At 35.3% G+C, this 13,068-nt stretch overlaps 1 protein-coding gene across 6 annotated transcripts in view; it reads right to left on the bottom strand.

Moving 5' to 3' along the window:
* CLOCK (clock circadian regulator) overlaps positions 1 to 13,068 on the bottom strand; it is a 64,629-nt gene that overhangs the window by 19,667 nt on the left and 31,894 nt on the right. For 5 of the 6 annotated variants that reach the window (XM_065633308.1, XM_065633313.1, XM_065633311.1 and 2 more), the window contains 7 exons: positions 12,762 to 12,821; positions 12,206 to 12,354; positions 7,819 to 7,910; positions 6,273 to 6,362; positions 4,691 to 4,811; positions 3,714 to 3,827; positions 1,048 to 1,166 (listed from right to left, as the gene is read on the bottom strand). In XM_065633308.1, the coding sequence (XP_065489380.1) occupies positions 1,048 to 1,166; positions 3,714 to 3,827; positions 4,691 to 4,811; positions 6,273 to 6,362; positions 7,819 to 7,910; positions 12,206 to 12,354; positions 12,762 to 12,821 (745 nt within the window). Of the gene's footprint in view, positions 1 to 1,047; positions 1,167 to 3,713; positions 3,828 to 4,690; positions 4,812 to 6,272; positions 6,363 to 7,818; positions 7,911 to 12,205; positions 12,355 to 12,761; positions 12,822 to 13,068 lie in introns of those variants that run through there. The other variant, XM_065633314.1, reaches the window with a different exon arrangement.

The raw sequence follows: 13,068 nt of genomic DNA, 5'->3' as shown, positions 1-13,068 counted from the left end.
AGAAAGATTGCCATGGCTTCAGGAAAAACAAACAACAAACTCTCTCTGGCATGCAGTCTGCAGAGATCCAATTCCTGTTCAGCCTGATAGAACTGAAGAAGTTCATACACTTTCTCCACGTGCTCCCTACTATACTTTCAAAATGCAAAGTATATAGACCATGTCTTCAGAGGCAACAATCATCAGCTTAAGACATGAGCGCATTCAGCTTACAGGAAGAATACTTAAATGTTCAAAGAGTTCTGCAGGACAGACAGCAGCTTACCCACGTGCCATATACATTTCATGGCATTTCTTTACAACTGAACTGCAAGAACAACTATTAGATAGTAGACTATTCCATGCCTTGATTAATATATTTGTATAAAACATGTAATATGAATCGCAATCACAGACTATCCTGTACTGTATCCTGAGTATTTATTTTTACTGATGTTGGTGAGAAAGAGGATTATACTTAGTAAACTACAAATTTCATACACATCCAATTCTAAACTTGGAAAGATACCATCATTGTACATCAGCAGTTAAGCAAAATGTTCTCGTTAAACAACCAGGTTACTGAATCACAGTACTGAAACAAAACAAAAAGAGTTCTATTACCTCAAACCCAGCTCTTGCTTACTGACCAGTGATATAAGCTTTCATTAAGCTGTAACAGATTTTCTTCTGTGTCAAACTACAGCAAGACCCATGAAATTCACATCCACTATTAACTTCTCCAGTGAAAGTGGAATCTTGATATTATCTTTCACCTTGTTTAAGTTAAACTTGCTAAATTATATTCCTATGGACTTCTTCTGAATTTATTTATTGCACATCACTTTATTATATGACTATTTAAAAATGGCATTCACCATACCAACTTCATTGGATGCTTTGCAAAACATTTAACCTATTTGTGAAGTAAGAAATACAGACACTTTCATGTACTAAAATTCCTTACGGTTTTCAATAATATTTGCAATGTTATGTGCATTCTCTCTCAAGTTTTCCTGTTCAAAGTATGTTTTAAAATTATACAAAAGTGATTTCGTTTGTACCTACCTTGATGAATTGAGGTGTAGCTAATCTAACTGTGGCTACAAAGCAAACTTTGTCTTCATATGAAGGCCGATGCGATCGCTGAATAGTTCCTTCAAAACCATTGTGCGCTGAGTTGGGAACTGAGGGAAGAGAGAGGTCAACACAGATTACAATATAAACATGGAGGAAAATGGCAATAATATCATAAGAGAAATGGCCCAGTATTTAACTAATGTGGTTTCCTTCCAACTTAACATACATTAAGAAAAATGCTACATATAATACATGCACATATTTGCACAGGAATAGTAGTTGTAGAGTAGTAATGGGAACATGACCATCAAGTAAATTTCTCAAAGAACTAAAATTACCATCAATGTGATATTATCTGACAAAGCAATTTTAAGAAACTAATAACAATTCTAATCCTTCTTGGTAACTACTAAAAATGACTGGAATACACCTTCTTCAAAAATATTTTTAAAATTTCTCTTTTGTATCAGGTTTTTCTAACGTTTTCTTTTGAACTCTGAGGTCAGAATTTCTCTTGCAGGCTTCCATCACATTCAAATGACACAAGCTGAAGACACACTGAGTAATAGAACAATCAAATGGACAACAATTATGTATATGAAAGAATCAGGACACCAAGCTGAGGACAAATTCCACTTACTGAATCACAGTGATGGACGGAACCATAAGAGGGCAAAGGATGGACTAGACCTCAAACCAGATTAACCTAATCTTTCATTTCCAGCAGATATCAATTTAGTTTATCTTTACTAAGCTTTAATGACAGGGACTTCAAAACTCTGTCAGACTCTTCCAAGCCTAACTGGTTTTAATTCAACCCTAGATTAGAACTTCTACTGAAGTTTCATCACGCAATTTAAGCTTATAGCTCCTTGCTCTTTCCATCAGAAAGAAAATAGGTAATTTCCTTCCTCTTTGTCTTATCCCTTCTCCTTCGTTCTTCAGATTTTATCTTGCCTTGTAAGTTAGATATTTGAATTTCTGATCGATTTCATTGCTCTACTCTGAACTCTCTCCAGCTGCTCTACTCCTGACAAATAGTGTCAAAACTGGATGAGGACATATGTGTGTTAAGAAGTGCAATGGGATTATTTCATGTGATTTAGATTATATTTTAGAAGAGCTTCTGCATTTTCACAATTTGGTGATTGGTCATGGTGATTTGGTCATGTCCAATTTAAATTCCACGGCAACTCCTTTTTCTAAAGGACCGCTATCTAGCTGACTGTAACCTTTTCCCCTGTTCACACCATTTGTTATTCCTAAATTTAGTAACTTGCATTTGTTCTAAGTCAATATCTCTGGGGTTTTTTTCCTCAAAATAATTTATCTTCTAAATTTGGGGCTTGGTTTTAGTGTTCTTGCATCATTTTATGACTGCAAACTACGTTCTGTTATTCATAATATTAACGAAAATACTGATCAAATCCAGAACCTGTCCATTACAACTCCATTTTGGATAATGGGGAACACTGGTAACGTTTCCAACCAGTTTCTGCAGCTACTTTCCAGCAATTTCAATTAACATGTGCTTCCTTTACATGTTTATGAGAACGGAATATGATAACTGTCAAAAGCATATTTAAAAAGTTCATCATTTATTTGTGCTTTGTCCTCTTCATTCACACAGTGTGTTACTCTTTGATAAAGGAAACTGAATTGATTTGATGCTATTTCTACCTGAAAAACCCACAATGGTTGCTATTCAATTCCTTGATAGCTTCCTGAAGCTCACGGAGTTTAATTATTTGTTCTGGAATATTTCCCAATATTGAATGAGACCAATAGGTCTGCAGTTTCCCAACTCCTCCTCTTTCTAAGACCAGGACCATATCTGGCCTCTTCAGGCCTGTTTCTTGTCTTTTCTATATTACCTAGCTGCGTTTGGCAGTAAGACTCAACTTCTCCCCATTTTGTGAGAAAAATACTGTTATCACATAAAAAAACCCAGGCTTATTTACAAGATACCATTTTTGATAATATTTTTGGGATTGATCTTTATGAACGCCTACTACTGACCATGGTGCACAACCCATTTGCCTGGCTGACCAAATAAACACGCCTCTCAAACAGATTAGAAATGTAGTACAGAGGAATAATATTAGTACGTAACTAATAAAAATTACTTAAAGGGAAAGGAGAAGGAACTCGGTGCAGAAAACTGTAACGGCCTACCCACTCAGAGTGGTAACTCCTGCCCGTCAAAGCACAGAACTGAAACTCGGGGGGGAAACCTACTGTCTCCTTCCCAGCTCACTGCATAATGAGAACTGAGGGTACTCAGTGCCATTGATCTTCAAGTTACTTAGCCACCTCCTTAAATATGGATTGTGCTTAACTAAATTCACGCTCTTTGTTTTAAAGTGTTCGTTTAAATTTATCTTACATTCTTTTAAAAACTGTTTTACAAGATGCTAGTTTTCTTTAATTGAAAGCATTAAACATAATTACTACATTTTGCATTTGAATGCATAGACATGTAATACCTGATAGGCAGTTTTTCTTATTTTTCATTAAAGTGATATAGAAGTTCTAAAACCCTGCTTCAAGCTCCTCTTTTGAAAGATTGATTTTAGTTCATCATTAAGTTTTGCATAAGGATCCCAAGCCTGTTTAGCTGTGTATTCCACTCTAACGTTGCTGAACTTACTTACCATTATTCAAACACTTGAAATTTCCTATAAATTTTACATATTCATATGTAGGTTGCTCTTTTGGATCTATTGTCCCTCGCAGCATATGGCAACAGAATTCTAGTTGATTTTTTGCTGTGAAAAGAATAAACAAATTAAAAGACTACACACGCTTGATGAAGTGCACAGGCAACATGAAACAGAAATCAGGAACAATTAAGCTGCATATTTGTTGAGGTACTGTAAATGTTGTGATTAGAAATGGCTATAGCCTCTGCTTTTAATCAGCGTGATACTAACTAACCTTAAGAAAAGGAGAACTCTTTTAGAATTTGTGCATGAAGGGCCTGAATGCTAATGACACAGAAAACCCCTGAAAACTAGAGCTATTTTAAAGAAGCAGCTGCTGTTTACTAAAGCATGCATTCCCAAAACCCATTAGGATGCTACATTTTTATTCTTGCCAACCGTTACAACTGTCTAAATAAAAACTATATAAACAAGACAAACATTTCTAATACATGTGAAAGTCATAGAGTGAAATGTAATGTAACAATGAAAATTTTACTCTTCAGGGTGGGAGGGGTGGGGGGAGAACCATCACAAAAAAGTGCTTCTGTTCTTCAGGGCTCAACCATATGTTTCTGCTTAAATAACACTGGAAGAAAAGAACTGATCACATGTGATACAAAGCAGATTATTTTTAACACAACTACCATACTGGTTTCATCTGGGATAGAGTTAATTTTCTTCATAGTAGCTCATACCGTGCTGTGTTTTGGATTTGTGACTAGAACAACACTGACAACCCAGGGATGTTTTAGCTATTGCTGAGCAGCGCTTACACAGAGCAAAGGCCTCTTCTGTTCCTCACACTGCCCTGCCAGCGAGTAGGATGGGGGCACACAAGAAGCTGGGACAGTTGACCTAAGGGATATCCCACCATGTGACACCGTGGTCAGCAACAAAAGCTGGGTTTACTCACAATAACTACTTACATTTTAAGTATTCTGGTGTCAATGAATCACTTTCCAGCAGATGAGACGACAATATTTTATAAATTTCTGAATGTTCCCCCTCTGGGATAAAATTAAATACACTCTGATCCACAAGATCAGACTGAAAGAAAAACATTTCATAAGCATTAAAATAATGCAAGACATACAATGTCACAAAGCCTACTACTATTTTAATGCAAAACAATTCTTCACAGTTAGAAGAACATTACTGACTCAACAAAGCCACCTACTGGAATACACACAAGGATTTTGCAATTAAAAAAATCTCACTTTGATCTGTCTTCATTTTGACACCACAAACCAGTTAGTGAGGAACACCATGAATGCCACAGATACACATACACATTAAAGTAGAATATAGCTTGTATTAACTTCCCTGGGATGCAACAATTCTAAGTAAAGGAGCATTTTAATTAGAAATTATAGCATGTTGTTTTAGAGCACTGTAACCTCTCAGTGGCATTCAATACATTGAAACCGTATCTCAGAACAAAGACAGTCCTACATCATGTATGTTTTGATGTTACTAATAATCACATCCAATTGCAATTGATTTGATGAATAAATTCTATAATCAGTTCCACAACTACGTACACAAAACTGGGAACAATAGAGATGAATGCAATAAAATTGAACAACTGATTATATGCATAAATGCATTTGATTAAGTACTCAGAAAAGAGGGATCATAAAATGTATGTTTATAATACATAAATCACACCTAAAAACAAAGCATAAATGTGTCTTTTAAAATAGAATTTACTGAGTTCTCAAACAACCGCAACTACCTGTACATTTTTCAAAATTCTCAAGATGGCATCATGCATACCTTAGTGGAATTTGTGTTTTGCAGAATCATTTTTAAATATGCCACTCAAAGTTTTACAAAATACTCTTATCACAGTAAGACATCTAGCCTGTAAGAATAACTTGGCCTTCTCTAAAAAATAGCTCATTGTTTCACTCATGAATTGTTTGCATTTCTGAGTACTAATTTGCTGCATTTCAGAAAAGCATTATTCAGAGGTAACTTTAACAATCTAGAATATTACTTTTACTAGTGACCAATGCCACCAAGATTGAAGATGAATGAATGTGATAAAACCCAAACTATATACCTAGAAGAACCAGCAGAAATATATTTCTTCTAAGATTTCTTTGGCAAGAGAAAAGTAAAAAAGTAGTTTAAAAAAATTCCAAGGACATAGCTCTTTAGCAATACTCTTCTGACTCATGCAGAGGCTGTGATAGGTGTGAATTCTAAAGGGTCTCCTGCAGTCAACCTGTTATTTCAGTTATGTAGAAGAGAAACTGATGCTAGGCTGGCATTTCATAATCCTGCCTCACAGACTGCTGACTACAGTCTGTATTTCTCCAAAAGAAATGTTTAATACAGGAGACAGACCAGTAGCATGGAGTTGTGCTGAAGAAAAAGCAGAAGCATTACAATAAAGCATACATCTGTTCTATAAGGCCAAAAAGCCTAACGATTAATTAGTACTCATAGCAGAACACCATCCATAGACAAACTGATACGTTATTGAAAGCAATTTGTACTTACTGGCAAATGTTCAAGTAAGGGAGTTATACTTTCAGACACATATATTATATTTCCATCTGTCATAATTGCTAAAAAAAAACCATCAAGAGCCTGAAATTAAACATAATGGGCAGTTAAATAAAAAGAGACAGAGAATATTAAAAATGTTATGCTATATTCAACATGGAAAATAATTTAGACCAATTATAGTTTAGTTTAATATAAAAATAAGAATGCCTTTCACTACTAAAACTCCTTAGTCTTGCTTTCACACTATGAGCATTACAGTTCCCATATTGTTCTGTTCTCAAATAATCTGTGGTTTCAGAAGAAAGATTTCAGTCAATATACAGCTAGTCACTGTCTCCCCCATCTCCCAATCTGCCTGTCTGTTATTTTCAATTTCATCATTATTTTAAACATCAGAAAACTCAGAAAAATGAGCTAGAGACAAAAAATCAAGATGAGGTAGAAAAAAGACCAAGTAAAAGAGGTGGTGAAATCAATGCATTTCAGTATTTAAAATATCAATATTCCCAATCTCAATAAAAGAAACTCATAGCAGTATTTTACTGAGACTTGAAAACTGTGAGATACAGTTCTGACTGCCTTATTTTCTACTTAAACTTACTTCCACTGAACATAACATGATTACCTTATACTTGAGCACTACCAAAGATAAAAGCATGACAGAACTGTATTTCTAAATAGGAAATTTCAAAGTTCATGTCTTTGAAAAACATTCTTATATTGTTCTAACTTTACAGTCACTAGTTGCAGACATATTTTGTAGCAGGACCTGTGAAACACCAGAAACAGCTACAAAAACTCCCAAAACCCAGAAGCAACCACTTCACTAACTTCTTGGAAAAAAAATATGCGTATTCACCATGGAGGACTAATGGAAATTTTTTAAGTACAAAAAATCAGAACTTTTTACTTTTTAAATCTCTGCCTCAAAGAACAGGTTTAACTACAGACTAAAAATAAAACGTGCTTGTTCATTTACTTTAATATTTTCCATTCAACTATTATTAGAAATTGTTTCACTAACAAGATACAAATTACTTATTCTTATTTCTAAGGAAATAACAGCTTATACTCAAAGTTTGTTGCAAGTAGTAATTCAACTATTCATGTGATCTTCAGCAAAGTAATGCTCACACACCACCTTTGGAAAGTGTAACATGCGAACAAATTAAAAACTATTGCTCACAAGTTACATGGATGTGTTGAGCCTTTTTTCTAATTAAGATTTTAATTTATGTACAACAATTCTTTGTTTGACTAGTACCTTCCTTAATTAAATAATTTAAAATATCCACTTTGACAGTAAATACTTTATTTCATGGACTTGCTTTGTTATCATGTTTTATGTAATTGAAAATGCAGCTAAAAGAACTATTTTGCACTACACCGTATGCGTAGGAATTTTGAGTGTTTACCTTCATGAAAATGTATAGTTAAGATAAGAAAACAAAAAATTATATCATCAAACTGAAAAAAATTTATCATGGAATGACTCCCCATGAGAAAATAGTCTACTCCCAGAAAAACAGAAATATACCTCTAACATTAACTGTGTGAACTCTTCATTACTAAGGAATGTTGGTTTCCAGTCCTGTCGAATCTCACTGGCATCTGATTGTGCAGTAATTTCTACAATCAAACATAAGTACAACATAAGGATTCACACTTGCAAAAGCCATTGTTTTCCCACTAAGTTACGCATACATAGTTGGAAATAGCAGACAGTTCTCCATCCTCCTCTGCTGTTCATTCATTACATATAGATGTTGCTCCTTAAAAAGAAAATAAATGCCTTCTCTCCTATGTCATAGTGAGATTTGCCTTCTCTTTCCTTCTACCACTTTGTGCTACAGTCCTGCCAGACTTCAGGGTAATGCTGAAGTTAACAACAGTAAGTAATGGATTTTGACAATGGAAAAACACTCTTCCCTCTGAGACTATAATGTTTTATTGAGAGTGTTGTTATTCAAAATTTAGAAAGCCAAAATTCCTCAACAGTTTAGGTCATTAAAATGCCTAATCCTCAAGTATCTTGGCCAATCCTGGTCATTCTAACCTTTGCACTAAAAATTGTCACTGTCCTTTCTCTTCTTCCCACCCTTTTCTGTAAAGAAATAAGATTACATTAAAAAAAAAGAGTAGGTTTGCAATAAAGACTGTTAGGAGCTGTATGACAGACTCCACTGCAGAATTACTGTCTGATTTGTACACAGAGATTAATTTTGAACAGAGGTTCCTGCAGAACTTACGAGAAATATATAGAATAAATTCCCACACATGGGCAAAACAACGGCTGCTAAGCAGACCTCTGGCTCTGAAAGCTGATGCTTCGTTATCAACTGATAACTGAAACAAGAAGCAAGACCACGTGGTACTTCAGTTTTCATGAGTTACAAGGGCATTACAGAAGTACTGGTTGCAAGAACAACCTTGAACAACTAATCGTGAATCAAACATTAAGACGAACTGAAAGAACCAAACCATGTCTTTAAGGCTTTTTGTTTTCTAAAGAAGTCTGTACAAAGGCCATAAGACAGTCTGTTAGTTCGGATGGCTCAAAGAGCACAGCAAACCTGGAATTGAGTTAAATAAACTTTGTTTCTGAGACAGAAGGGGAAAAACTTTATGAAACAGCTTTAGACTTAACTAAAAGAACAGTAAACAGCAGTAACGTCATGCAAGAAACTGCCAAGAAGTGGAGACCTGCATGGAGAGGGGGAAAAAAAGACCAGAATTTCCAATGACCAGATCTCACAAAAAGACATAAATTGATCACACTTTTGCTATCCATTTTGAAAGGGTATCATAAAGCAGTAAGAGTGGGCTGGAGAATACGGATAACCTAAGTATAAGCCCAAGCCTAACTTTTCAGAACAAATATTGAGCACTGAGGTGGAAGTCAAAGGACACAGAAGTGAAAAGCTCTGGCACCAAAGTAGAGGCAAAATTCAAGGAACTTAATGCATTTAGAATCATAGAATGTCCTGAGTTGGAAGGGATCCACAAGGATCATTGAGTCCAAATCCTGTCCCTGCATATGACAACCTCAAAATTCAAATCATTTAGTCCACAGGACACATATAATCTCCATTTTAGAACTGGAAAAGCCTGATTCATTGGCTCATTCTGGCCCACATAACCATACTACTTCAGAATTAAAAAACAAAAAAAGTCAGTCTGGCTTCTACAGCAGAAATTATTTCTACTAAGGAAAAGCTGAAGTTTATGCCTTTAATGAACCATTCTGAATTATGTTACCACAAGTACGGGTTTTTTTTACATTCCCCCTAATTAAAACAAATATGGTATTGGAAAACAGAGCCAAAGAAACATGGCAAAAACTTGTTTCACTTGGTTACTTTAAAGAAATGCTTAAAAAGTATAGCAGAAGGTTGCATTCAAAGATAAATGACACCGAAGTCACGTTCCTGAACTAGATACCAGACAAAGAAGCACAACCTAGATTGCATGTTACACTCATTAAGCCTTCAAATCGTAGATCTAAAGCAACTCTGCATCAGCAACAAGCATCCTCAAAAGAAATTGCCAGCTGGGCCAGGATCTGTAGCATCTTTTATCTGTGGGCTGTAGGAATATCCGTCTACTAGTTGTAATTATTAATAGCGAAATTCTTCAGTATTTCACCATTTAAAAAAATATCTTGTTCACAAATTCAAAGGAAGATGACAGGCAATATTAGCAACTGAGATGCTGTCAGTAATATAATTCCAGTGTGCTTACCCTGCTGTTTTTTCCCAAGAAGAAACAGAATCCACACTGGCCAAAAAACAGCTCAGATAGTTCATCTGGAGCTGCTGCCAGAGTACCAAGCCTGGCCAAAGTGGAAATGGTCCAGAAAGAACCAGAAGCAATGCAGTTAATCAAAACCTGGTAGCTGAACACAGTAGGATTTTCGACAATAAAGCAGCTAATCATTGCCAAACAATTCACTTATTGCTGGGGTCACTCTGCTTTGTTGTAACAAACAGATCCAAGCACCTCAGGAGGCAAAGCATGTTTCTGACCTTCGCCAATATTTTGTCCAAAACATTTTAATGTAAACCAGTGTAGAACAATGCTAGTGAGCACTAGCAGCCAGAGATTTAGGGACCTTAATATGATACAAGCTGCACTCTGACCCATCAGGTGACAGACAAAAGCAGCATGCCCTAAAAGGCACCCATCTCCACAGCTGCTTTTTTTCTCTTCATACTAAAGAAAATAAAAATAATTTTAAGAATAATCTCAGAAAGCACTTTGAAGAAAAAAGTATGACTGGTGCTGCTGGCTGGCTGGCTGGCACACATGTTCATTCTACACTCTATATTTAAAGACAGGAATCATCAATACAAGATAAAGTGATTTTGAAACAGAACAAATTTTCACAAAGACCTTAGAACCTACAGAACTGACTTTTACAGAAGAAGAGCCTTTGATACTGCTTTTCTTTTTGTTATGAGACAAATGAGTCTAAGAGAATTAAAACAGCATAACGAATATTTAATTGGAAAAAGAAATCCCAAACCTGTGAATTCTTGCACAAATTATTCCCCTTCACTTTCCATTTTAATTGCTATGTTTATCTTTTAGCAGCACTATTCAATACACATCTAGTGCTATTTGAACCATGACACTAATGGAAGAGATGTGCTAGGGTATGCAAAAATATTTATCATACCTTAACATACCTTAAATTGACACACATACTGCTGATAAATACGTATGTACCCATCCACTTAATAGCTTTACTTATTTTATTATATAACCTAACAGCTGCTTCTTTTGTCCCTAGTGCTTTCTAGTCAGCATACATGGTCAGAATTACTCGGGGAAACAGGTTAACTGGTGAAAGAGCTCATTTTCTTGAATTTTTAATCTTGTTTTTGGCAGTGTAAACCACAAGGTGCCACATTAAGAACAAGTGTAGGAGCAGGAACAGGGCATTTTTACATACAGAAACATCTAACAGCCATAAATAAGTGTACACTTGCTGGAAGAAATTTTTCGTGACAGAAATAACGATCTGTAATGAACTTCAGTATGACATAGCTGGGTATGTTCCACCATCAGCTGATGCAAACAACCAGAGAAACAAAACATACCAAGGATGTTCAAAGACATTCATCATTTTGCCATTTCACATGATGGTTTACAAAACAAACACACACTCCTTGGCTTATACATCAGTGGATATGTCTTGAAAATTAAAGAGTTCAGCTAAACATATTTTCAGATTTTCTGAGGATTTTTTTCCAGCTAAAAGGAAAACAGAAAAAGCCCATGATCCTGGTCAGCACGCCACCCTCTCTCAAACAACCTACCCTGTAACACTTGCTAGAGACCACAATATCCTATTGCCTTATCATTTCTGTTAAAGCAGCCAGTTGTGTAAATGCCTGACATGAAGAGAGGGAGCATTAAGTTCCCTTGACTAGCTTTTTCAGGGATTTATCTTGCTCTATGTGGAACTTTGAGAGATGAACCAACTGTTCAAACCAGTCTTATCTAAATACCAAATTAAGTACTTCCAGTAGGTACTTTCCACTGAAATGGATCAGCAGAGTTTTCTGTGAAGTAAAACTTTGACAACTTGCGTCTCATGAAGCAACTATATTCTGAAGGTCTGTCCACAACAAAAAATTTGACAGTTATTTCAAAAATAAATGCTTCTCTTTATGAAACAGACTTCTTTGACAACTATGGAACAAAAAATATTAGTATTGGCTTTTGCAAAATACTAGCAAAAACAGTTATATCTCTGCTACCTAAATTAGGACCTTAAGAATATTTTTTGTTAGGAACTCTGCATTTTTTGACAATTTCCTTAAAGGAGCTGCAAAATTGTTAATGTTTTATGTACTAAGTGGATATCATTAAAATAATTAAGAGCTTACAAACTTTTTTTTATTATTACAAATAATTACCTTTGTGCTTCCGTAAAAAGTCAATGCTCTTCTGCAGTACAGTGGATTTATCCATCTTCCGAGCATTACCTGGAAGCATGGAACCCAGCTCTTTGATAAGAACATTAAACTGATCTCGACGTTTCTTTTCAGACTTGTTTCTAGACACTCTGAAAAACAAAGCAGAAAATGTTTTATAACAACTGTGACACCGTTGTACAATAAGCTGTATACTACTGCCAGGTTCCTGATGCAAACAGCCCCTAAAGAATCTCTGTTGTGAGAACTGTCACAAAAACACCTACTCCAAATCCCAGGCATCATTTCTGAAGAATGGCTTCCTCCCTCTCATGGAGAGTTGCAGCTAAGCCTTTGGAATAAAGCATCCTTTAACACAAATAATTGAAACACAGTTATAAATACACAATATATCTGAATAATGACAGTAAAAGAAATGCTGTTGAATTATATGGTTATTTAGAAAAGAATCATATTTTTATTGCTTAGAAATCTCATTGGTAAGCCCAAGTGTACAAGCATAGGACATTTCTTAGCTTTAAATAACTTTAAAACTTACCTTTTTGCTTTATCTTTGTCATCTTCTTCCACCAGCCCATCAAAAATGCTTCCATCATTTCTGAAAGAAAGGTTAGAGTGTAACATTTCTCTCTTGTGGAGTCCAACCACAACAAAAGAAAAAAAATTATTCATCATCTCTGTTAGATCAAGAAACTGAAGCACTGTTTTACTGTTATGTCTTGCAAAGACCATCTCCAATTAGCTGAAGCCAAGTCTGTTGTAAGTTCTTCTTGCAGGATACTTACTAAACAGAAGGCAAAAAACGTTACATTTCTAATACAACTTAAAAGATTTTCAGACTATTT

Source organism: Caloenas nicobarica, chromosome 4 (genome assembly GCF_036013445.1).
Source record: "Caloenas nicobarica isolate bCalNic1 chromosome 4, bCalNic1.hap1, whole genome shotgun sequence".
NCBI lineage: Eukaryota > Metazoa > Chordata > Aves > Columbiformes > Columbidae > Caloenas > Caloenas nicobarica.
The sequence above is the reverse complement of the archived record's forward strand: the minus strand, read 5'-3'. Positions and strand labels throughout refer to the sequence as shown.